At 41.0% G+C, this 26,598-nt stretch overlaps 1 protein-coding gene across 4 annotated transcripts in view; it reads right to left on the reverse strand.

The window, feature by feature from the left end:
- Positions 1-22,695, reverse strand: part of ZNF148 (zinc finger protein 148) — a 40,418-nt gene extending 17,723 nt beyond the window's left edge. For 3 of the 4 annotated variants that reach the window (XM_032693331.1, XM_032693329.1, XM_032693327.1), the window contains exons 1-2: positions 21,923-22,289; positions 415-760 (exon numbers count right to left, since the gene is read on the reverse strand). In XM_032693331.1, coding sequence (XP_032549222.1) covers positions 415-744 — 330 coding nt within the window. In that variant the 5' untranslated portion in view covers positions 745-760; positions 21,923-22,289. Of the gene's footprint in view, positions 1-414; positions 761-21,922; positions 22,290-22,633 lie in introns of those variants that run through there. The other variant, XM_032693328.1, reaches the window with a different exon arrangement.
- Positions 22,696-26,598: the final 3,903 nt, after the last annotated feature.

Raw genomic sequence — 26,598 nt, forward strand, 5'->3', positions numbered from 1 at the left:
AATTGCTAAGCGTCCACATACCTTAAAAACACACAAGATGCTTCCTATAGCAAAAGCAACTAAATAGTACTATAAACAGCATAAAAAGCACCTTTTAATAACACTATTTATTCTGGTTTGTAGTTACCCTTGAACATTGAATATACTTAAAGGAGCACATTTTAATGCATTAGTTCTATGGTAGCAGCCTGCTTATAAAATATTTATAAAACAGATACTTAAAGATTATACTTAATTGGCAAAATTTATCCACAGCCAGAGGCAAATGACATTTTCAGAAATAGCACCCGTTCATAAATATTTTGATAATCATAATCCAAACAAGCAATTAATAGATTCTTGCCAGAGTAGGATTAGGCTACCAGATCAAGCTTCCTAGTAATTTCTCCAATATTTCACAAAGAAATTGCTTACAGGGACATTAACAGCATACTGCAGCCCTTGAGGAAGTCTATCTTGCGCATCCATTTCATCATCATTTTTTACCGTCTCCTCATGGACCATGAGTTCATCATGTGAAATCATCTCTTGCTGTCGAAGTTCACTTTCCTGTAACACTTCATCTGTTGCAAGAATTTCTTGGTGCGGCATAGTCCGATCTTGAAGCACTGCCTCTTGCCGTTCTCTCGATACTCCAGACTGGTCAGATACTGCACCCATCCCTACCATAGCCCTGGATGACTGCATTTGGTCTATGCCACCACATTTAAGAAATAATCCTCCCAGCTTGTCTTCAATGTTCATTCTTAAGTGCAATTACCTACAAAGAAAGTTTTAATAGTAAACATCTACAATTGGTGCACTTGCTTAAAATTTTTTACTTAAAAACATTTTATAAGAGCTCAAGTCAGTACTCAACATAAACACATGCACTCCTAAAATTGATACTGAATAAGAACCAAACGTTGGATAGTTTGGTGTAACATAGAAAGATTCTCCTTTCGCACACATCCACGTGTACCCAATTGAACGCTTTCAAATAAAAGGTTTCAAACCAAAGTGCCCTCTGACTACTGGCAAAGTTCTGGTAATTAAGTGATAGCTAATTCCTCCTTCTTATCCCTTAGAAAACGTCTATTTTTTTCCTGTGTGCCCTTTTTACTCTGTTCCCTTTTTCCATTTTGACAGTCTTTTACAAATGCCTCTTTCATTTCGGTCCTGTTCTCCCTATTTCCTTGTCCCTTTTGTGCCCTTTCACTGCTGCTACCCCAGGGCATATTGTAGCTGCTGGAACATCTTAATATCCACAAGTGAGAGAAAACTGGGCTGCATCAAAAGCAGAGTGGCCAGCAGGTTGAGGGAGGGGATATTCCACTCTCAAGACCCCATCTGGAGTGCTGCATCCAGCTCTGGGGACACAGAGAAGAAGGATGTGAAACTGCTGGAGTGAGCCCAGAGTAGACTACAAAAATGCTTAGAGGGCTGAGCACCTCTGCTATGTTGACAGGCTCAGAGAGTTGGGGTTGTTCAGACTGGAGAATAGAAGGCTCTGGAGAGACCTTATTGCAGCCTTTCAATACTTAAAAGGGGGCTTATAAGATGGGGATAAACCTTTTAGCAGGGCCTGTTTCAATAAGACAGCATGTAATGGTTTTAAATTAAGAGATGGTCAATTTAGACTAGATATAAGGAAGAATATTTTTAGTGAGGGTGCTGAAACACTGGCAGAGGTTGCCCAGAGAGGTGATGGATGCCCCATCCAGGGAAACATTCAAGGCCAGGTTGGATGGGGCTGAGCAACCCGATCTAGTTGAAGATGTCCCTGCTCATTGCAGGGGGTTGGACTAGGTGGTCTTTAAAAGTCCCTTCCAGCCCAAACCATTCTGCGATTCTTTGAAAATGCAATTTTCTGGCTAAAGGTATATATCACATAAAGACTAGAGAGAGGTCAGAACTGTTAGTAAAAAACGTGTTCTCTTTCACCCCCACTAAGCTGGAGCATTAGTCAGGAAATATAAATTCCAATCATAAAAAGCAATACCATTAAATTGACTTATGTTACACAGACAGATATAAAATCATAATATTCCAACAAGTGTCATGACATTATTAATTGGTTTTTAACATAAAATGGCAGGCTTTTGTGAAGTTGGAAGTGGCAGCATCTTCTCATTCTACTAGTTATTATATATGTGAGATAGTTCTACTACTCTTCTCCTTGGTTTATTGGATGTCCAGCCACAGCAGTCAGGCTCCTTCACCCTACTCCCCAGGCCCATAACTCTTACCATTCCTCATTGCCCTGCCCTGCTCCTTCAGGCAGACATACCAACAGACAGACAGAGAAAACATCCTTCCTCCACTCCTCTATCTCCCCACAGCTGGAGGGCAAAGGCTACACATACAAATGCTACAGCAGACACAGGAGTGGGAGCAGAAGCACAGTGGAGCTGGACAACACACAGCAGGCCCAGATAAAGCACCAGACAGGGATCTTGGGGAGTATTACGACAGTGTCAGCACCTTTGATTTTGATGCATTCAGAATTATGATACAGATGTGGTGTTGGCATATTGCAGCTCATCAGCTTTAAATTCCAACTGCCTTGGAGTGCACCACAGAGAAAGGCTCCATCTCCATTCAAGTCTTAAGTCAGAGGCTGTGCTGCTTTCCTTGCAGCTCACAATGACAACTCATAACCAAAGAAATAGATCTCTCTGCCTAAAACCATCAGGGCCATTACCCTGCAGAACTGCACCACTACAGCCCCTTGCCAACATGCAAAAAGACTCGATCAAGCAAATGTACATCAAATCTCTAAATTTCCATTTTCAGTTTGATCCATTTGATCCCCTTCTAAATAATTTCCTTCACCAGGAAAATATTTTGAAAATTCTCAATGTACCTCACACATTCATGAAGACTTGATACTAAACTACACTGAGTTTATAAAATAGATCATGGTTTCTCTTTAGGTGAAATCCTAGAGAACATGGTAAGAATGGAAGCCACTAGCAGAAACATCTGAAAAATCTCAATCTCATTTCAAACATTTTTGTATTTTATTTCAAATATTACTACTGATTCGTAACCTTCTGAAAGTAAAACTAGCTCAATTTCTTAAAAGAACAAAGAAAAAAAACCAATTCACCACACACCTCAACAAAGTAAAAAGCCCATTAACACCTTCTGATAGCAACTCACATCTTATAACTCAAAAGTGAAAGAACATTTGTCTCTATTCTTTATCATGAAAGGTTCTGAACTTCTGAATAATACAAAGAAAGGCTGACAGACAGGATGGTCTGACTTCTACAAGTTTCAATAGTTAAGACGCTCGCCAAAGAAAGAAGATTTTCAGTTAAATACTTCATTATTTTTAGTAAGCCTTGCTCTGCTGGAAGTCAGGAGGACAGAGTCACCAAGCTAAATCTCTTTATATATGAAAATGTCATCAATATTTTTAATATTCTTCCTTCCTACATAACAAGCCCATTTTAGGGACCAAAATCACCTATGACAGGAGAAGAACATGGAAAAATACTGTTCAGAACATTTATGTTTGCAATTGCTCCTTTTTTGTTCTCCTGCAATTCTAACATAAGGAAGTTTGAAATCATGCTCTTGATTTTCACACTATCTGTTTTCAAACAAGGACAACAAGAATGCATAAAGAATGCCCTGAGTGAGCTCAGGTGGTGCTGTGTTACGAGTTTACTTTCAAATCAATCCAGTTTAGAGTAAGAGAATGAGATTTCGGATGTCTTCCAGGGAAAATGCAGGTCTGGTATGCCACACAGCCACCTGCAGACATTATATAATCCATGAAGTATTTTTTGGAGGTAACTGGGAAACCATACTGATAGTTTCTCAGCAATAACACAAACAAACAAACAAAACCTGGCAGAGCACTAAGGCTGTATTTTTCCCACCAATGCAGATCTCCCAGAGAGATCTTGCAACAACATCCTAAAAGAAGAAAATGAGGATGACTTTATCGTCTTATTGGTGTGGAGCATCCTGTGCCAAGTAAGAAATGTGAGACAGAACTGAAGTTTTAAGAATCTGCCTCGCATGGAGCCATCATTTGATAAAAGATGGTGCAAAAACCTAAAGTCAAGACTGGTTTTTTTGGTAAAGCATTCTAAATATCTAGCTTGAAAGATAGACTCCAAGAAAAATAAACTGATACATCTGCTCACTTCAGCCTTCATCCCAAGTTAATCCATAGTCAGGGTACATCTCACACAGATTGTCATTCACTATGCTTTTGTTCCACGCTACAGAAATACCACAGCATAAGCTCACTGCAGATTCTCCAAAGCAATGACGTGGACAGGTACTAAAATACAAGAACTCAAGATGCTGAAACACATTCAAGGGAGAACAAACAGTATCAAGTGTGAGAACATGGTGGCCCTAATCTGTCTGCTCAGGCCATTGACAAAAACAGCACAGAAGGTTGTTCCACATGGAGGATACCGCCACATCACTCTGAAATTAGGTATGAATTCCGGAAATCCTGGATGTAAAGCTACTTCCTGGCAGGAAGGTAGGCAGACAGAGAAGCTGAGTGTTTAACAGTGCAGAAGAGCCTGCTGCTCTCACCAACAGAGGCGGGAAGATTTGTGACATGCTGAACCCAAGGACAGCTGGCGGGATACAGCAGTTGCCCAGAGGACAGGCCAGCTGCGTGCTGGTGTTTATTGGTCCTGCTGGTTCTCTCAGTTGCAAAGGATATGGAAACAGTTTCTTTCTCACCCTGACTAGTAGGTTCAGCAGAGTCATGCAACTAAAAGCGCTCAAGTTGTTTTCCAGTCATGATCTTGAGTCATATCAGAAGTGGTGCAGTGAGTGCACTGCTTATTAAATCAGGCTTTCAAACATCTGGGTTTTCATAGAAAAATAATGAGAACTCATAGGGTTAGGCTATATATTCTAAATAACTAAACACAGTGTAAGCTACATGACTGCTGCAGGTAATGTTTTAAAACAAAGAACCACAAACAAAAATAGGCTATTAATCCAAACAAGAAGCATCCCAATTGCAATTAATTCAGTAAAACACGTGTAATTTGTCAACTGACACCTTTTGGCTCACATAAAAGGAATCCTATCATTTAAATTGAAGATGAGGCGAAGTGTGCCTGGAAGAATGACTGTGTGATAAAGGATGTAAGTTAAAAGCATTCAAACAAGCACACTTTAGCAAGCCTGCAAAGATTAAATACATATTTTAAGTGCAAGATGCATCTGTAAAATAAAGATCAACTTACTTTGAGATTATCTCTAGGGAAGCCACAAAAATACAAACCACATACACACATATGCACATTTCTTGGCATAAGACGTTGTGTTTTTCATGGAATTTCAGAACTTCTATTAAGTCTCACCAAGTAATCTCACAATTTTTCTTTGAGTGCATATAGTTTCTCTATAAATTGACTGAAAAAGAGTTGTCAATAAAACCTCTGAAGTATCCATTCTGTTTGGAGACGGTCTCCAAGCCTTTACTCCAGGAAAAGCAGCTCACAAGAGGTGTCTACAGGCACAGCTTCCTGGGTACACAAAAGTTTTGGAGGGGGAGAGAGGGGAAGGGGAAGGACTGCACAGAAAAGGTCTCATGGGACCATCTCAGCACCTTCTCTTTTCAAAGGGTGCTTCACAGCTGCTTGCAGAACATCCCCATCCAGCGAACCACATCGCTTCATTTCAGAAACCGCTGCTTCGCCAAACCCTACGGCTGTACTTCAGAACTATTCATTTCAGTAACCCTGACATCAGTTTTTCCAAATACTGGTGCAGTAAGTTGGAGAACTGAGCACTAAACACAGTATTCCTAATTAAAGAAACAACCATTTAAACAAAAACATACTAAATGAAAAGCATGACAACATTTCAATTCAGAATCAAAAATTAAAACACCATCAAGAGAAACATTAAGTGATTCAAAAAGTCTGCTGCAATGTTAGCTGCTACAAAGTAAAGCTGAACAGAGACCCTCAAGGAAAGCAGCAAAACTTGTTTGCCACTGAAGTTCAACACATGGTCCAGCTCTTTTTCTCCACTTTGACTGATGGTGGGGAGGGGGTTATTCTGTCTTCTCCCTTCTTTTCTTAAGCAGGCAGTAAAGCATTATTTGATGGGATGAGCAAGTACCCAGAGATACAAATTCTGTTCACTTTAAAAATAAAATTCATATGTGCAGAAATACATTAATTCTGTAGTTAGGATTCAAAAGACTATTTACGAGAGGTGAGAAAAAAAATGTTTTAAGGATTAACAACAGGGACAAAAGATAAAAATCATCTGCAGTTTAATATCTATTTGTAGAACAGAACTAATTTAATGTTTTTGCTTTGTTTTTTAAAAGATGGACTTTTTCTATTTGTAAACAATGTCCTGGAAAAGTCTTTGTTGTTTCAAGACTTATACGTCTCTTTCTAAGTGTTAAAAAGCAGGATTTTTTACTTTCTATATCTGTATCCCACTCCACCTTCTTTTGTATCTTATCTTCTCCCTACTTTTCCAAGGCAAAAAGGAATGAAAGAAGGTTGAGGGAAACAGGGAAAGAAAGTTGTTGAAATTTAATTATTCTCATGGCTTAAACCTTAGCTCCTTCTGAAGGATTATAGCAAAGACTTGAGAGAGAAATGAGACTTCCATGTACAGCAATAAACTCCATTTGACCATATTTTCGAAGATACAACAACCCAAACACAACAGCCAGGATGCACAACAGCGCTTTTAACTTGCCTTTAGCAACTCAATACCGTTCTGACAAAAACATCTACCTCCAAGATTCCCTCACAAAAGCTGACACTGAGCTCAGTCCGAGGTATTATATGGTTTCAGGGTAACCTTACACTGGAAGTAGCCTGATGACATTATTTCAGTTCCACATTTTGGGAAGTCTGCTTTCATTTAAGATAAGACATGGTAAACTTCCTAATGAACAAATACCTGAAGCTACAGAACACGTACCTGAGCACATTCCTACCACATCCTTGCTTCCACAACAGCCTTTGGAAGAATGAGTGCATGCAGAGCCCAAACCACAAAATGTATAAAGGTTACTAGTGCAAAATGCACACAGAATAAGCTTTTAAAAACGCAGTCTGGGGAAACCCTCAGCTTCTTAGGGCTCAACTCTATGGTCATGCTACAATGATTTATGCTAAACTGTAAACTTAAATGAATATAATGTATATACAATCTATACAACTCCCTAAATGAAGTGTCTTATTCTATCACAGAATTTAATTTTCTTCCTTCCCCATTTAGTGAAATTCACTTTGGAAAGGTTTATTCTGAATTTTTAAAAAAGCCAATCACTGTATAATCAGAGCAGTTTACTGGCATGACTAGTAAAACCTTTCTAAACAGCCAAACTTCTATAAAATCAACTACAACTGATAGGCCATTCCAGTGGGACATTTGATGTGTTTTCCTGTTTACCCAACTCTCAGTGATATAGCTGCAAGAAACAATCTGAGACATGGGTTACCTGCTCAAAGGGTCGTGCACTGCACCTCTTCCCCGTTACACCTCCTTGCTGCCTTCTCTGGGCTGAGCATAGCACTGTGCAACTGAGAAGGGAGGTGGACAAAAACACATTCACAGAAAAGCCATGAGGTTTTGTCTGGATCAGTGGGACCGAGCAGGCCAGGCTTACAGGAGATGCATGGTGAAGAATCAGGGAGGAGGGAACGGGACTGATTCTTTCAGCAGCGGTCAGATCAGATTAAAGGGTGTTGTGAAACCGCTCCACAAATGCAACGTACACACACAAATGAACACCTTGCAGACAGACATACCCAATGGCTATGCCAAATTCAGATCAGGGGAAAAAATGTCTATCTACATTCTCAAATGCTTTCTTCCTAACAGGAAGCATAGAAGTCACCAATAACTCTGCAATTCCTAACTCCTAATGCTAATGAAGAAAGAGATAGCAACATGGCTTAACAGCATATTTAAAACTACTAATGTTTAAGCATTTCCATGAATAAAACTGCCATCAACATAAACTCCTCCAAAAGAAAGAAAAAAATCAGAGCTTAACAGGTTTCTAACATCCACTTTAAATCCCTATCAAGCCATGAAACATGTTGAATAGTCTCATCACATCACAAAATATATTTATTTGCACTATTAAAATATGGATATAGTCCAATATAAAAGGAAACACAGCTAGCTTTCACAATATCAAAGGTTCAATTTTTAACATACTGCAGAAGCCTGGGAAGTAAAAAATAATACCCTACTTAATGGTTCTAAATAAAGAACAGTAAATAAAATTATCTCTTCTCCCTACTCAGAAAAATAAGACACAGCTAAAAGAATGACTTTGAAATTAACACACAAGTGTTTCTAAGAATGAATCAGAATGTGTTGACTTGCAAAATGAAAGTAATCAAACATAAATTAGCCTGAAAAGGTTCACAGATCATAAAATCAACACATTCTGAAAGGCAACATATGATACAAACACCCTTATGACTTGTTGCACAGTTATTTCTAAGTGCTCCATGTTGCTGAACACATGCCAGTACAGGGCCTGATCCCACCAAGATTTACACTCATACTGAGCTGTGAATAGTCCTATTACAATCAACAGGATTACTCATGGAAAATCTACTTATCGTGCATAAAATTATCCATGCGTGAAAATCTTTGCCACCTTTCCTATCCTGAAATCTCTATTTGATCATCACCAGCATAACCACAATCTATTATCAAATGTACCCATTGAAAAGCTTCTGATACTGTATTAACAAAGCCACAGTTACATGTCAAAATCCACAGGGGTGTCACCAATGTAGCAAACATACTTTAAATAGTCAAAAAATCATAGGCAATGTTATGGGTTTATCGGGGGAAAAAAAGCCACTGGTTTTGTGGCACTAAATTATAACCTACTAGAAAATAATTATTTTTGAGAGTTTATCTGGGAATTTCCAGCACTGTATAGATAACCTCAAAAGAACAATGCAGAATTTCTGCCCTTGCACCATGAAACTTGGGCACTCCAAAGTGCTCACTCTGGGGACTTCCAATGGCATTTATATTCAGGAAAACAGGCACTAGACATAACTTCAGTCCAACAGGTGAAAATCTTGTGAAATTCCACGTATCACATGCTTCAGGCTGAAACTTTATAAAAGTAGTTCAGATAATGTATCAAATGTTTTTCCTATTTGATTTAGATAACAGTGCAGTTCTAACACAAAGCTGAGCCCATCTAGCAGCTAATGGTCATTGAAAGGGGCAATCCTGATTCCTGCCCCTCACTCTGAGAGTTCAGCCTATCTTTTGTGCCTACTCTGATCTCATATAAAGACACACTTGTTTACACTCCAACAGCCTGGCAGGTTTTTTTTTTCCCAGTTATTAATTTTCTGAGGTTAACTCACTGGCTGGATTTACCACAATGACAGTGTGTCAGAACATGGTGCAGGAGTGGACCCTTCTCTGTTCAGCATTCACAGCCTAACTCTCTCAGCCCATCTCACATATTTTCACCTTAAAAATAAACAGAGAAGAAAAATACATTCCTCTTTTAAAAATGTGATTTTTTTTTTTATTTTTACAAGCCTTTAAATTCCTTGGGTCTCACCATTCGTCTCCTATGTGCAAGTATCTGGGAAGCATCTCTGCCCATCACTAGCACTACGAAAGTGCTGCTTTACAGAAGATGACAACCCACTGTTGCTCTGGCCCAAATGGCAAAGGTTTGTATGTATGTGTGCATACATTCCTCATCCCTGGAGGATAAAGAATTGTCTCGATGGTTGCACTCAGAGAGTTGTGGTCAGTGGCTCAATGTCCAAGTGGACAGCAGTGACGACTGGGGTTCCCCAGGGGCTGGTAGTGGGCCCAGTGCTGTTTAACATCTTTGCTGGTGACACGGACAGTGGGATCGACAACACTGAGCTGTGTGGTGTGGTTGACACCCTGGAGGGAAGGGATGCTACCCAGAGGGACCCTGACAGGCTGGAGAGATGGGCCTGTGAGAATCTTGTGAAGTTCAACAAGGCCGAGTGTAAGATGCTGCAAGTGAGTTGGGGCAATTCCAAGCACAAATACAGCCTGGGAACAGAATGGATTGAAAGCAGCCCTATGCAGAAGGACTTGAGGGTGTTGGTTGATGAGAAGCTCAGTGTGACCCAGCAATGTCTGCTCACAGCCCAGAAAGCCAGTTGTGACATGGGCTGGATCCAGAGCACCGTGGGCAGCAGGTCCAGGAGGGGATTCCGCTCCTCTGCTCTGCTCCCATGAGACTCCACCTGGAGTGTTGCATCCAGCTCTGGAGCCACAATGTAAGAAGGATGTGGACCTGCTGGAGTGAGTCCAGAGGAGGCCACAAAGATAATCAGAGGGCAGGAGCACCTCTGCTATGCAGACAGGCTGAGGGAGACAGGGCCGTTCACCCTGGAGAAGAGAGAACTCCAGGGAACAGCCTTCCAGCAGCTAAAAGGGGCCTAGAGGAAAGCTGGAGAGAGACTTTTTACAAGGGCCTGTAGTGACAGGACAAGGGGGAATGGCTTTAAACTAAAAGAAGGAAGGTTTAGATTAGATATTAAGTAGAAATTCTTGACTGTGAGGGCAGTGACAGACTGTAACAGGCTGACTAGAGAAGCTGTGGATGCCTCATCCCTGGAAGCATTCAAGACCAGGCTGGATGGGGCTTTGAGAAACCTGATCTAAGTGGAAGGTGTCCCTGTCCACGGCAGTGGCACTGGAACAAGATGATCTTTAAGATCCCTTCCAACCCAAAACTTCTATGACTCCATACATATGTATACAAAATTTCTGTTGTTTCTTTCCAGATTGCTTTTTAAAAATCCTTAAAATATTATACACAAAAGCCCCTGGGAGAATACAAGAAGTTGCATGCAAACATACAGAAGTTTCAGGGACTGCCTTCACTAGGGTACCTTGGTTCATCATAATTCACCTTTCCAGCCTATTGGCACTGATTTTTATTTTTTTTTAATAAAAAGATCATAAATATTTATGCATGTGTGTACATCCATATCTAGATATAGATATATCTTTTTCTACAGCACACTGCATGGAATGCTCCATAAAAACTGGTGACACTTTATAATACCCTTGCTCCATTTGTTGCAAATGCCAAAATGTGTAAATGAGTCACAGAGCACATGAAGAGAAAGCCACAACCATTTGCTACCTTGCAAAATAGGATACAAGCCTACACAAGCCATTTCTACCAAAACTTTTTAAAAATAGGTGATCAATAATTATACGTTCCACATTTTCTGGGTGCTTATGCTGACACATTTGGGTCAAATTCACCTAAAATGCTGAGTACTCAAGGTTGCAATTAAATCAATTACAACAATACTTTAAAAATACAAAGATAATGCAATGCTGTTATTTAAAAAAAAAAAAAGTTCTTAAAGAGCTCAATGGACACACATATCAAATGCAAACTTTCATCTTACTCACAGACACCAATTCTCCAGCCATAAAATAAGAAATATCCATTTCCTTTCCCTGAGGTATATTAAAATACTTGTAGTACTAAGCAATGTTCAATACAGGTCACAAGGGTGAACTAATCAGTTTATAGTGCTCTTGTTCCTGCAGCCAGCACAGCTCCTGAGGGGAGAAGGCAGCAGCCCTCAGATGGACAGGTAAGGCTACTGCAGTTACTTAGATAACTACTGTGAGGAGGTGGGTGAGATGGTCTCGCCACTCCTAGGACTTAATGACTGATCAGAAAGCACAACCAACCAGTGTGTTTCCAACTAACATGGAACAGCCACTTCCGTGGAGAATCACGAGAGGAACGGGTGCACTCTAATGCAGGACTGTTTCAAGAAAAGGTAAGCACAACAGTAAGACTGAAGAGAGAAACACTGGTTACCACCACAATGTAACAGAACCGAGAGAGATTTGGCTTCTCACAGCTCTGCCACTGCTTTTGGGCACATCTGTTATCTTGGCAAATCCCTGTTCCTTCTTTCCACTTCCTTGTCTCTAAATCGGGTGCAATGACCCACCTTTGATTCAGATGTGAAGTGAGCAGTAGGAACTACCTATGAGGCCCTCACAAGCCTACTGATAACCATTACAGAAATTTCACAAAGAAATATACTCATTCTGCCTTCAGAGCAGGATTAAGCAGAGCATAGTAAGGGAACACGTGTTATGCAATGAGAAGAAAGCAAAGTATAGAGCAGCTGCTTATTCAATTCCTGTGCATTCAAAAAGGTAGGGGCTATTTAGTATCACTAAATACTAAAGTATAATATTAAGGTATAATATATTAGTGATATAATGAGGGTGGTAAAATTAAATGGCATAGGTAAAGCTCAATGCTGTCATTTTAATGCTTGCATGGTTGACTTATACCTAAAATTGCTCTTTTAAAAGCATGCTTTGCTTGTAATATCTTTACTTCAGCTTCATTATTTTCTAAGAGGCCATCTATGTGCATTAAAGAAAAATAGTAATTACAGAAAAATTCAGGACAATTACTTAATGCATCCACAAAGACTAAATAACATTGGACAATAAGCTAATGAAAGTATAATCAAGAAGGTTTTGATCAAAAAACCTGGAAGTTAGCTGCAAAAGTGATCTCAGAGGTTCTGGAAGATATTCCTCATTTACATACTTGACAGCATAAGGAAAACTTGAGAGGAAAAAAACAACGCTATTCTAAACCATAAATGAGAAGGACATGAATAACAACAAAACAGATCTTAGAGAGCACAGGTGATTATTTCTAGATCTTGCTTCGGTATTTGAAAATGTTATTTCAACATGGGCTCTCAGGTTGTGAGAGCAATGCAAGTATTTTAGAATACAGGAATCACTCTCCCAAGTTGCAATTTCAACTTCAGCACATCACCATGAACAAAGCAGACATTTTTTCCCTAACTTCATTACAGCAAACTTACTTGGGGTACGATTACATTCTGTGTAACATCTAGAAACAAATTCTACAAAATATCGTTGGTTCTCTGTGGACTAACTTTTCTCATGGGGATATTGCAAAGGAACACTTTCTTATCTAAACCTGCAGAGGAGGCAGTGTCATACCTCAAGGTAGCTTCATTTTTAATGGATATTTATTTCATTGCAGCTATATTTCAAACATACCCTTCATCTACCTCAAATAATCCAGTTAATCTAAAACATGATAGACTGAATACCTCTTTAGTAGAAGATTCACTCCAGACAGACAAAGTAAATTCTATACTTTCTATACTATGTTTCTCAAATACTACAGTGTTACCCTAAGTGGCCATCTCTCAGACCCACCTGAAAAGGTGGGGTCAAAAGTCTGGGCCAGAAGATCAGAAAGAGCCCTTTCTAAAGCTAAAGACATAGATCTCTATTAATTGCTCCACTCCTCAAACCCTACAAGTTTACCTACACAAAAAAAAAAAAAAAAAAAAAGCCTTTCAAGGATCTACCTATTCCAGAGGACTAATAGACCTAGCAACTAAAAATGACAAAACTAAACATGAAACAGAGAAAATAAACTACTTCAAGAACATATGTACTTCACTTTTACTAACATAAACACATGGCAACACACGTGTAACATAGTCAGTAGAATAAATAAGCCCATATAATAGTTCCCTGAGGAAAGAAAAAGAATCACAGGTGACAAAATGTGATCAAAATGCACAAGACATTTCCAAAAAGGTGTTTGGAACCTTCAGAGATGGTGGCAGTATATGATTATAAAAATAGTAAAATGACAATGATTTGGGTATCACTAGAAGCACCATCTTGAACTGTATATTCTGGTGGCAGCCCTTTCTTTCCTTTAATGCACGATTCAAAACAAGGAGCAGACAATACTGTGATGCTCCATGAGGGAGAGCACTGACCAACAATGAACCAAAAAAAGAAAATCTATCACTGTTCTTCAAAATATTCCAGCAATCACAAACTGGGCACCAAGGAGCAATTTTCATCAGCGGAGTCAGGGATTGTTGTGGCCTAACCAGCACTCTCTGATACAACAGCATCGGAACAGTATCAAGCACCTTCATCAAGCATAAACAGAAGAGTCAGCACATCAACAGACACATGTAAGTATTTAAAGACCGTATGAGATCAGCCACAGGGGGAAGGAGTAGAAATAAACTCTAAAATCATGGAAGTGAGCAACTAGGTCACTTTCTCCAAACCCCTCTTGGAACACAAGCATGTTACAGACCATGTAAATTTGCCAAGAAAAGAGTATCCTTCCGTACAGTTAGGATATTTTTCCCCATTGTTGCAACAAGCCCACCACCTCCCTGCTGATAACCAACACTTCTGGTCAGATTAAATCAGCTAAGAACTATTCCTATCCTGCTTACATAAAATTCCAGAACTGTAAATCAGCCTTTTTAATCTGGCTGATCCTCACTTCAAAAGAAAAAAAAAAAAAAAAAAAAAAGGCAAATCAAGTAACTACTAAATCCAGTGTGCTTCTGCAGTGTATCCTCTTCAAAAGGCTATCCACAACCCCAGTAAGAACTTCCAGATAACTCTTTCCCTTGATACTTCAAGGATGGTATGAACAAGGAATCCCACTGACTTCTACCACATACCCCAAGGTAATTACTCCTCATTACAGTTTTAAATTTCTCAAACAATTTTCAGGCACTTAAGCCCATTTTCAGATCAAGGCAAGCCAAAACACAAGATGCCTAGAAACTATTTTATAGGAACAATAATAACACAGATATGATGGCCCATTAACTAACATTGAAAATAATCCAAAAAATAAAACTCAGACTCCTCAAGATTGTGCCCTCTTGAATAAAAAGATTGTGGAAACTGGATTCTGCCTCAATGACTTTGGTACCCTGCAGCTAATTCTCACTAATTAAGTCCTAGAATACACTAAAACAGGAATTCAGATTGATCAAAAGATATGATCTGTGTTTATAATAACTCCTATAATCATTAGGAACAAAAATCTGGAAGGTTCTTGATGCCATTAACTCACAGACCAACAATTAAGAGCTACCATCCCAAAAAGATCTGAAATTTCTGAAAACCCATAGTCAAATAACTTCATGATGAAGCCAAGTCTCAGTGAAAGACATTCAATACAACCCATAATACTAAGCAAGCAGGAAACCAATCTGTAAAGTGCAAAAATATACTTACAAGATTCTGATGAAAGAAAAAAATGTTCTGCATTTATGGACTGCTTTCTAGATACTGTTTCCTCATCCAACCATGTTAAGAGTCTCAAGTCCTCAAGCCCTGAACACGCTGATGCAGCTGCACTCACCCAGGTTCCCTCAATGCACAGATGTGTCCCATGAGGTAAAAGGGCAACAACTTATTATAGAATCCTAAAATGGTTTGGGTTGGAAAGGACCTTAAAGACCATCTAGTTCCAATCCCCCTGTGGGCAGGGACATCTTACACCAGACCAGGCCGCTCAGGGCCCCATCCAACCAGGCCCTGAACACTTCCACGGAGGGGTCACCCACAGCTAGGGTAACCTGTTACAGTGTCTCACCACCATCAAAGTTAAGCATTTCTTCCTAATATCTAATCTAAATCTGCCCTGTTTCAATTTACAGACATTCCTCCTTGTTCTATCACTATGCCCACATACCCAAGAAGCAAGAACCAGAGCCAAACTGCTCTGCTGAACTCATGTCCAAACAAACATGGGAAATGAAGAGTTGTCCAGAGTTACAGCAAATTTTAGGCACATAAGATGTAACTACAAGAGATCCCATTTTTTCTACACATGCAGCCATACTCTCATCACCAGCACAACTGTGGAAAGCCCCCTGCCTGTCCTATGACCTATAAGGAATGTAATCCAGAGAGGATACAAAGGCACACTAGACAGTAAACTGCAAGGTCATGCAAAGAACTGAGAGATTAGGTTTTCTGTCAGCTTGTCCCTTTACATTGCTGTTCCTTGAAAAGTGACAGTAAACTCACACTTAAAGCTGCATTATATTTGATCCAATACAGTGTATGTAACACTGAGTACAGGTTCCTAACAGGCACCAGCCTGAACACGCCTGGTTTGCATGATCTACTTTTAACTGTCAGATTCAGACAACAAGCCCACTGGTTTTGTCTACAAATTGCCACCTACTCTACATATTCCAGCAAAATACTGTGACAACTGGATGATCATCCTCTGCATGTTCCTCTTCTACAAACTCTATTTTATTCCCCCTCCCAATCCCTTAATTTCATCCTTGGTGACCATAAAAAACCACATTTTAAATACATAAGAATTCTTTTCTAGTCATTTAAAAAGAAAATTTCATATTTTCTACCAGGAAAAAACAACATTAAAGCAAAGTGCCTTTCCCTTACTTCCTTACACTCCATAACAATACAAGCTTTCCTGCTCCCCAGAAGACAATCACATAACTTTGACATCTTTTTGCTGACTCAGACGAAAATTCATCACTAAGTGTAACTGTCAGGTTTACCAGTGACAGAGGAAGCTCCTGAGAACCACAGCCTAATAAAGCTTTCCTCCTTGAGAGATGACAGCAGTCTTTCTCCCATATGAATGATTCATTCTCATTTGATATTGTTAAAGCAATATTCACATAGGGCACCTTCACACTAGACTTTACCTTCAAAAAAATTGGTTATGAGGTCAACACATAAGCTGAAAACCAGTATTCCATGGGCATGTCTGGAAAATCTGCAAGTGATTGTGGTCTAAAATAATTGTATCACATCTTGGTACCCTTAGGATTCACCACCTCCTTCTGCACTTGATCTAGTGGTCATTACAAAAATTTTCTTCAAGGTAAGCAGTGTAAGGTTACTCTAGCAAAAAGGGAGTTGGTTGAGTTTACCAATCTATCATGAAGAACTTCTTTGTTAAAAGAAACTTTACAGAAACAAAAGGAGAACATTTCTTAAATTTATGTATATAGCTACTGATGTATCTAGACCTGCTCAGTGCTATAAATGACCCAACTTAAAAAGCCTGACAACTGTCATTCATCTCACATATATTTCACTTGACAGAGACTGACATATAACAGTGACCTATGTTAAAAACCACTGTTTAAGTGGTCCTAACCTGAGGAGAATCATGCCTTAGGAGGTCAGCAACAGAGACAGTAATTTGATTCAGAATATTCTTGCTTGAGAAACTCTAAAATCATCCACAGCATCTGGAAATTCTGACTGTTATAATGCTTACAGACTAAAAAATCATCCATGGATCCCGTGAAATGTACTCATTTCTTGGCTTAAATACTCATTTTTCTCCCTCTGTCCTCCCTTTTAAAAACTGAAGAATGTCTGCAATGCAATACTACAGAATCACTTGTTGAAAGCAAGGTTAAATAGTTTTCACTACCCAAGGAAGCCTGAGAAAGATGGTGAATTTAGAAGCTGCTCACTGGCTTTGCCCCTCCTCAGTGACATCCCAGGCACTAACCCACATCATATGCTGCTTATTTGGCAAAATAAATCTAACTTTATGCTGAACACTTCTCATTCTCCATGACTAGAGCTTTAGGCCAGACATCATCATAAATAGATGCTACAAGTGTCTTACACACACATGTGCACACATGCTTTTTAGGAGCATTATCACCATTTCCTTGTTTTATATACAACCCTAAAAACAGAAAAAAAGGAAATCTGACAAATTTTCAGGACAATCACATAGCAGTTAACATTCACAGTGTGTAAAAAGTTGTTTTTTCTCCCTTTCTTAAACAGTGCTAATGAACATGTGACTATGTCAAACCCGCCCAGCATCAGTATTTCTCACTTCACCTCTTGCATTAAGGTAACACGACCTGGTCATGCTGTTACTGGCATTGTAAACCCCTCTAATGATGTCTTCTGTATTCGTGTTGGGGTACATAAGTAGTAAAATTAATACAGATTTTATGGGGAAATTAGTACATAAACATTTAAGAAATTTGTACAAATTTTTGTGAATGGGGATCTTTTAACCTTATAGATGTAGCTGCCATTTGAAACAATTTTAGAGCAGAAGGCTTATCAGTCTCATAGCTGAGCTCACACAGATATCATAACAGCTTTAGGCATGAGTAATATCACATGTTACATCAAGAAATTGTACAGACATTTTACAGGCACCTGGATTTTTGGTTTTGGTTTTTATGTAGTTTTTTTTGGTTTTTTCCCAGTGCAAGAGATCTAGACAGTTTATATTTGATAGGCTGTTCACAAATTATACCCTACTGCTGTTTGCAGGTTAGAACTTCTTCCCACACAGACTTCATTTTATCATCAGACTGTTTAATTCTGCGCTTATAAAAATGTCATCCTAGTCATAAGGGAAGAATTAGACAGCACTGTCTTAAGGTTTTCTGCACATACCATGACAAGATGCAGATACTGTGATACTAATGTGCCAGTAGAGTATATCAATTGCACGATCAGGCCATATACACATGCTGTTACTGAGCTGTGTCTTGCTGTTTTCAAAAGTACAGTGAAATCATGAAGTAATATAAATTAGTAATATATTAACTACATTACAGTATTCTCACTGTTGCCTCTTGATATCATAGCCTGGAATACATTAACACACTGATAATATCCTAAGAGTACATTAAAAATTATTTCTGAGCAAAAGCAGTACTAGTCTCCATATTATCTCCCAAAATAACATTCTGACAGTGTGGAAGAAGTTATCAGGAGATTCTAACCCTTCTACATGTTGTAGATTCCACAGTCTTTCTAAAAGACAGCCAATTTCCCCTTAGGACACACTTATAATCAAGTTTTGTGAGAACATATTACAGATTTTTCCAGATATTTTATCCAACATGCTGAATGATATATGAAAAATATCTCTATATGGAGTCAGGGGAAGATAACTTAATCATATATAATATTGGAATACTCACATATGTTATTGTATTTTAATTTGTACAATAATTTGTAAGTTAAATAGTTTAAAATTTTACCACTTCTGTAGTTTATGGCACTATTGCTGATGTATAAAATATTCTGTTCTATGTGGATGATAAAAAATGTATATTTAAAAGGTATACAGAGTACTAACTAATGAGCGAAACAGATGGGAGTTGTGTTTTAACTTCACTGGAAAGTACTGAAATAAAGTAACTAACAGCATTTGTGTAAATGAAAATAAATCTCATGAAAATCTGAATGGATTTTCCTTTGTTAGACAGAGGTCTGTGCTTGCCTTATAGCTATATATTATAGCCAGTGGCTGTATTTTGCTGACATGGTCTGTCAATAGCTATGTCTCAGCTGTTAAAAAACAATAAGTTAAATGTATAAACTCAACACTGTGCAGGGGGTTCTGCACAGATTCCAATTTACAGAAGTGAAAAAAGAAAAAAAAAAAAAATTCATGAATCTCAGTAGTCCAAGAAATACATTTTCCCCAAAAGTATTTCTGTCAAAAAAACCTAAACAAATTAAAGTGGAACTTAATCACAGTACTGATCCCTCACATAAGCCCTGCAACCTGACAGAAGCAGATACCCATGTCTGCTTACATCCATGGAGCTTTTGTGGGACCACATTTGTCTTTAAACACTCAGTTATGCAGATCAGACTGCAAGCTGAAGGCTTGAATCTATTTCATCATTTGAAAGGCAGCTATCATTAGAATGCCAGGCAGAGGCACACAAAGTACTTATTTTAAATAAAACCTATCCCTATCTATTTCTCTGTTAGATTCATTTAAGAGTCTTCAAAGCAAAAAATATTTCCATTGGTGTTTACTTTTCTCAGTCCTTGTCCCATTCACTTAATATACAAGACATTGTTAAGGTTGGACAAGAAAGCTGGATGCTTCAGTTTCATGTTTAGGGTAACAGCAGTATCTTTATTTATCACAGACATTACCACAATGTTACTATTTCTTATTTAACTTCGGTTACTTCACATAGAAAAATGTATTTTATATTAGAGCCAAAATTAAATCAAACTTAATCCCAAATTATGCTAAACCACTTAAAGTGGTTTTGATAGATTAAGGCCCACTCCATCAAGCTGCTCTGTACAGACAGGTCTCCATTTGTAAGAGCCCACACAGTCTTCCGCAGCAGAGGAAGACTCTACAAATATCCCAGGTACAAAAAAAAAAAAATCACAAATCTCTAGCAGCAGATACAAAAAACAAACCCACCCTGCTTTTCCCCAAAATACCAGAATACAACAAATGGTTCTTTCTCAATGGTACATTTTAAAATGTTTAACCTAAACCCCTACACTAACAACTGACACCCTGGACACCACTATTTGCAAATTTACATTACTGAAACTGTGGTGCAAAGAACTTACCTAGAAGTGAGCTAAACTCTTTAAGATGTACCATCACCATAATTCACTAGAGTAACATATTCTTAGCATTCTCATAGTTCAATTCTAACACTACCAGTACACAGAAATTCTCAGTTGGAATTAAGAACTTCCAACCTTGATAGTTTTACACCACCAACTGTCTCCAGAACGCACACATGCTCCACAACACTTTAAATCCTCATATAAATAAACCTGTACACACCGAACTGAGAGGGAAAACCGTATTTTGAGAAGCTATATAATAATATTCCCCAAGCATTTGTTCCTTCAGGTGCACCATGGAGCCTGAAATATAACTTTTCACATTCTGAGTAATTTTTCTTCCATTTTTTTTAATCATTGTTGTTCTTCAAATAGCTACCTACTAACTTAATAGTTTGATTTCATAATCCATTATATTAGAGATCTTCCATAAACAGAATATGTTTGCAACAGAGTAGACATGAAACACATATGGACAAGAAGGACAATAACAAAAGCACAGATTACATACACATCTGTTCTCTCAGGTCTCAGCCTCAGGAGCAAAGACAGAAGAAGTACACGTGCACACAACAGCCTAAATTCAAGAGGTCACTCTCATCTCTTTTAGCTTTATTCAGTTATGTGAGCTCACTAACTACATGTATATTTGGGGAAGAGCTACATGCAGACATCCAGAAACAACTACAAAGCAAACACTTTTGGAAACCGAACACACACATTCAGCTGCGTATTCACCACGAAAGGCCATGACAACAGTTTTCAGGAAACTGCCCAATTGAAAACTTAATTTTGTTTTCCTAAACAACCTCAAGAAGAGCAGGGTTTGCCGGCCTCTCCTGTGAATGTGTGTGTACCCTGTACCAGGAGCCTGCAGATCCTACAGGATCCACAGGAAAACTGAGGCCTCATGAGCTCTGGAGCTTCCGGCGCAGCCAACACTCCTGCAGATGACAGCTGTCACTGGACACAGGCACGGATCCCAGACACTGGAAGTGAGACACTGTAAAACTAACATTGTCCGAAGGTATGCAAACTTCTTAAGTCTAGATCAGACCACTGGTTTATCTAAACTGCTTCTGAGCATACCATAAGAACACTTGCAAGAATTGATACAGGGTAGCACTAGTTTTCTACCTCCTCCCTTCACCAGGCATATTCACCAAACACATGGAGAATGGCTACAGAATTTCTACCACTTGCAACAACAAAATCTGACATGGGCACTCCAAAATGTTGAAGCATCACAGGCCCAGGCATACATTCCCAGCAGGCCTGTAAAAGTACTACTGCAATTTGTGAGCAAGTGCAGCAAATAAACAAAGCAACTGAGATCCTATTCAAAAGAAAAACCACAGTCCTCTGTCATTCGTCCTGTACCAACAGCAAAGATGCTGTTAATCAAGAGTAGGACATCTCTCCCATCTAACACTTCTTGGACCAGAACATCACATGTATGCAGACAGAGAGGGAGGTGATGCTCCAAGTAGACCTTTAAAGCAAGACTAAAGTTGTGATTACTGGATTCCACATATCTACCTTTTTTTTTTAATCGTTGTGCAAAATCCCTCACAGCTGCTGCTCTGAACAGTTCACAAAAACAAAGTGATCAGAGAGATGAGTTATGTTGGCAACATAAATGTCTTTCCTTTTCATGAACCAGCTTAATGCAGATGTTGCTGCAACTCACCCCAGCTGAGGTTTGGCAGGAATTGGGGAAGGAAAGACCATGAAGAGTGAAAGTGTTTGAAGCCCAACTAATTTCTCCTTAACTCCTACTGGTCCCCCTTCCTCTGCCAAGCCACTTCCAGACTGGCACTTGTTAGCAGCTCCCGACGCTGGGGAGAAGAGGGTGCCTTGCAAAAGCTTCCTCCGAGCAGCCGAGAGGAGACTCTGAGAAGGTTATTCAAAAATAAAACCGAACGGAGTGACTGCTCGCAGGTCGGCACGCTTCAGCTATCTTACACCGGGAACAATGGGGAGGCGGGCAGCCGGAGGATACGGCCCGGGAGCACGGGGCCGGGGGGGACGCGCTGCCAGCCCGTCCGTCCGTCGGCTCTTTGTCCGTCCGTCTGTCCGTCCGTCTGTCAGGCGGCCCCGCCGGCCCCATCCCCGCCGCCCCGGCGCGGCCTGCGCGGCCCCGCGGCTCCCGGCCGGGAGAGCGGGCGGAGCGGGAGCGGCGGGAGCTGCGGGAGCGGCGGGAGCAGCGGGCGGAGGGCGCCCGCCGCCTCCTCATCCCCCGCTCCGCGCCGGCCTCCCCGCGCCGGGGCCAAGCGCGGCCCATGCGGGACGCGCCGCGCCGCGGCCCCCCCTTCCTTCCTTTCCCGTTCCTCTCCTCCTCCTCCCTCCCTTCCTCCCTCCGCGCACCGAACGGCCCCGGCTCGCCCCCACCGGCACTTACCGGCCGCAGAGCTGCGAGGAGAAGGCGGCCGGGCCGGGCCGGGCCGGGGCGCGGCGGCGGCGGCGGCTCAGAGCGGCCGTGCCGCGGCCCCGGGCATGGCGGGGTTGGCGGGGCGCGGGCGGGGGGGGCCGGCGGGGCGGCGGCGGCGGGGCGGCGAGCCTGGGGGAAGCGGCGGCGGCGGCGGCGGCTCCTTCTTCTTCTTCTTCTTCTTCTTCTTCCTGCTGCTCCGCGGAGCGTCCGCGGGCGGTGACAGCGACACCCGGCCAGAGCGCCGCGCGCGCGCTGCACCACGGGAAACGCGCCCGGAGGACCGGCGGGACGGCAGCAGGAGGAGGAGAAGGAGGAGGATGGGGAGGATGGGGAGCGAGGGAGCGAGGACGGGAGCGGGATCCCCGCCGGGGCTGCGGCCGCTGGCGGGGCGGGCGGTGCCGGGTTACGCGCGGGTCAGGAGGCCGGCGCGGGCAGCGCTCCCACGGCCGCGCCGGCCCCGGGCGGAGGCGGGGCGGGAGAGCCCCTTCGGCCTCGGGCCGGGGCTGCCACCAGCTCCCTCCGGGGTCGTTCCAGCGCCCTCGCCCCCAGCAGGGGCTCCCGGGGGAGAGGGGGCCGGAGCGGCCGCGGTCGGTGCTAGGGAGGAGGCTGAAGTGTCACAGGGTTGGAAGGGACCTCTGGAGATCACCCAGTCCAACCCCCCCCCCCCAAGGCAGGGTCACCTGGAGCAGGTGACACAGGAACGCCTCCAGGTGGGTTTGGAATGTCTCCAGAGAGGGAGACTCCAGGCCCTCTCTGGGCAGCCTGTTCAGGGCTCTGCCACCCTCTACGTAAAGAAGTACAGCCCGATGCGGTTCCCCACTGCCAGCACATCCTACATCCCTCCTGCTGGAGGAGGCCGCAGACCATCGGTGCCCTTATGGAGGTCCATGGGGCTCCCAGATCCTCCAAGTCCATCAGAAAGCCCCAAGATGAGTTTTCTGCACTGCAGTCTCCTTGATCGTGATGTCCTCCATGACCCCACACCATAAACTTTCCGGAGAATTGCTAGAAGCCAAATCTTCCTAAAGACCCTGCGTTCCTTGGAGCACCTCTTCACCCAAACCGGCTGCACATCTGCAGCCTGGGCTGTGCCACAGTGTCGCTTGCACCTCTCAACTTCATCACTTTTAGGGGTTACCAACTTTTCCACGTTTCTCTAAACAAAGCCTTTTGCCAGCCACGCATTTGAACACGTGCGTAACTCAATTGCTCCGTGTCACTCGCGTATAATTAAGCATGTGCTTAAGTGCTCTGCTGGATTGAAGCCAAAATCTCCATAAGCTCTCTTGGGTAAAGTTTACCAGCTTCGCTGGGCTTAGCTCAATGAGTCATTCAACCAGCAGCAGCCCAAAGCTTTTTGCTAGAAGCTTAGTTATTCCCAGGTTGTCCTACAGGATCACCCTGTCCCCGTGACGAGGCTTCTGCCCTTCATTCAGGTCCTGTTAGAAGTGAGACGCATCTGCCCGGTGACTCAGCTTTGCCAAGGGTTTCAAGTTCCTTCAGCAAGAGGCATTAATAAGGTTCTGCATCCTCACACAGGTCAGAGGTTGTGCCATCCAGTTACAGTGTAATAAATTGCATTGAGAAGAGAGTATTAATGACACCAGGACCTAGTGTGAAGGTCTGCCCTGACTTTATGCAATATGTTTATTTCAAAATAATTGCATCAAGAGGAAGGAGTTAATAAAATGTGTCTACATTTCATGCAGCCCTCTACAGATTCACACAAACACAAGAAGTGTCATTAACCTGCTTTTTGAATAAAATGGGGAACTTTTTTATTTCCAAAACCTGAGTTTTAGAAACTGAGGGAAGATGTACATTTATGCAGCTTTGATTTTTTTTTTTTCCTTCAAAGACAATTAATTGGGTGACTCTACTCATTTTTACCTGTCAAAAAAATCTTTTGAATTGCATTAAGTCTGAGTTGGGAAGCTCAGCACTAAATCCTTATATTAAAATACACTGAGGAATTAAAGCTTTCTGCAGGGTGAGCACAAGTCTTTCTCCAAGGACACATCAATTGGAACCTGCTTTTCAAAAAAATTTGTTTGGCAATTAACAGCATAATATGAAGAAGAAAGACTGTCTTGTATTTAATGCTAAAAAGCAAGACTCAGCATATTCGAGTGCTGTTCTTTACTCTCTTACCATTCTTCTATGTCCTTAATCAAGACATGCTCCAATTTTCAAACGTCAGATTGGGTTATGGTGCGGTCTTTTGTGGTGTTTTAAGAGGAACTGAGCACCTATAAGTTATCAAGTTCAGTGAGAATCTTACAGTGCTTTGTTCATCTGGAAGTCCCCACCACCAAGGTAGAGTTGGTGAAGGGACACATCAGACCTTGGATCTTTGCCTCATGTATTTCCTAATTATGGTAGTTTCTCACCAAGTCACACAGCTGTGACACTGATGTCCGTATTAGTTTTGACAGTCATTTAATACTGTGGTATTTATTTATTAATATTAGTGCTTTGACGTAATGAAATAGAAAAGAAATATATAAACTCAGTAGCTTGAGAAGCTTAAAGGAGCACTTGCATTTTGACCTACATTTTTTTCTGTACACTGCTCTGTAAATAGCAGACAAACTGCTTTTCCCTAGTGAAAATATTAATAGTCTTTAATATAGTCTTCCCTCTCCCTTCTGAATTTCAAAAGTTGCCCACCTGTGAGAAAGCCTCTAAAACGCAATGTGTGTGAAGCATGGAGCACAGTACATTTCAGTTTCCTTTTATTAAGAGGGCTTAAATAATGGAAATTAAAAGGCATTTCCCCCCTCCTTCTTTTTCTTTTTCTCCTCTTTTCTGTATAAATCTAGAAACAAGAAAATGTTTGGCTATGTATTAAAAAGAGTGTCTTTGGGGAATCACTGGGCAATATGTGTGTGTTTTAAAAGGTCTTCAACAGGAAGTGGCTTCAGAAGTAACTGTACAGATCAAGCAGAACCATCACGTTTGACATCCTGCATGACAAACTGAAGGATTTAATTCAGAAATTTATGCTTCAAGACAGTAACTTCTGTTGAAGCGGCAGCTGATCTGGAAAGATCCTGTTTGAGAATTTGAGAGAGAAGTCCACCAGTTAGATATGTTTTTTACATGGCCTCTTAGCCTAACGCTCAAATTTATGCCTTCATACTTGTCTGAATTCATGAAGCCTGAGCTTCTAATCATTAGTTTTAGCTATCAGATTTAACGACTGCATTTAAGGATTTTTAACTCTGTTTTCCAGGTCTTTCTTTATCCTTGCAACTCTTTATAAATCCCCTTCCAGTTTTTCAAAAACTATTTTTGTTTGTTTGAAAATACTGTTAGCCTGGGCCTACTGCTCAATCATTTAGCCCACAGACAGGTAAATTAACAAACATCAAGTGCAGCTTTTTTCACCACCCCCTCATATCCACCTAACCTTTTATCTGCACCTTTAGAGTGATGTACAAAGTCTAATGATGTGACCTGTCCTACTGACTCTGCCCAGGGTGATGTTTCCTGCTGCTTCTCTGTCCTTCCTCATGTAAAACAAGGATACAGCATGTCTGTCTTCTCCCCTTCCCCATGTGGATGTCACAACTCACAGTTAATAGTCTCATTCCTTCCAACACGTACAATTGGCTTTTCTTGAGTTTAAAAAACAACAAAAAAAATCTGTTGGACTATTTGTGTCTGTCTGTGGTTACATGATCAGGCCAAAGGAAATGTGAAAAACAATCTGCACTTCAACAATCAATATTTTTACTGAGTATTTTATAACCAAGCTAAGTCTTGAAAAAACAGATGATGTGTGAACAGTTCATGTCAGTAGTTTGTATATGGAGAACACTGCTTGAAAAATCTTTTATGTTTTAAAAAAAAGGTATTTGCAAACAGAATGTTCAAAGCCATGGTAAATTCAAGAGGAAGCATGAAGTGTTAGGGTGTGGAAAGACACAGTT

The sequence above is a fragment of the Chiroxiphia lanceolata genome, chromosome 7 (genome assembly GCF_009829145.1).
Source record: "Chiroxiphia lanceolata isolate bChiLan1 chromosome 7, bChiLan1.pri, whole genome shotgun sequence".
Taxonomy (NCBI): Eukaryota; Metazoa; Chordata; class Aves; order Passeriformes; family Pipridae; genus Chiroxiphia; species Chiroxiphia lanceolata.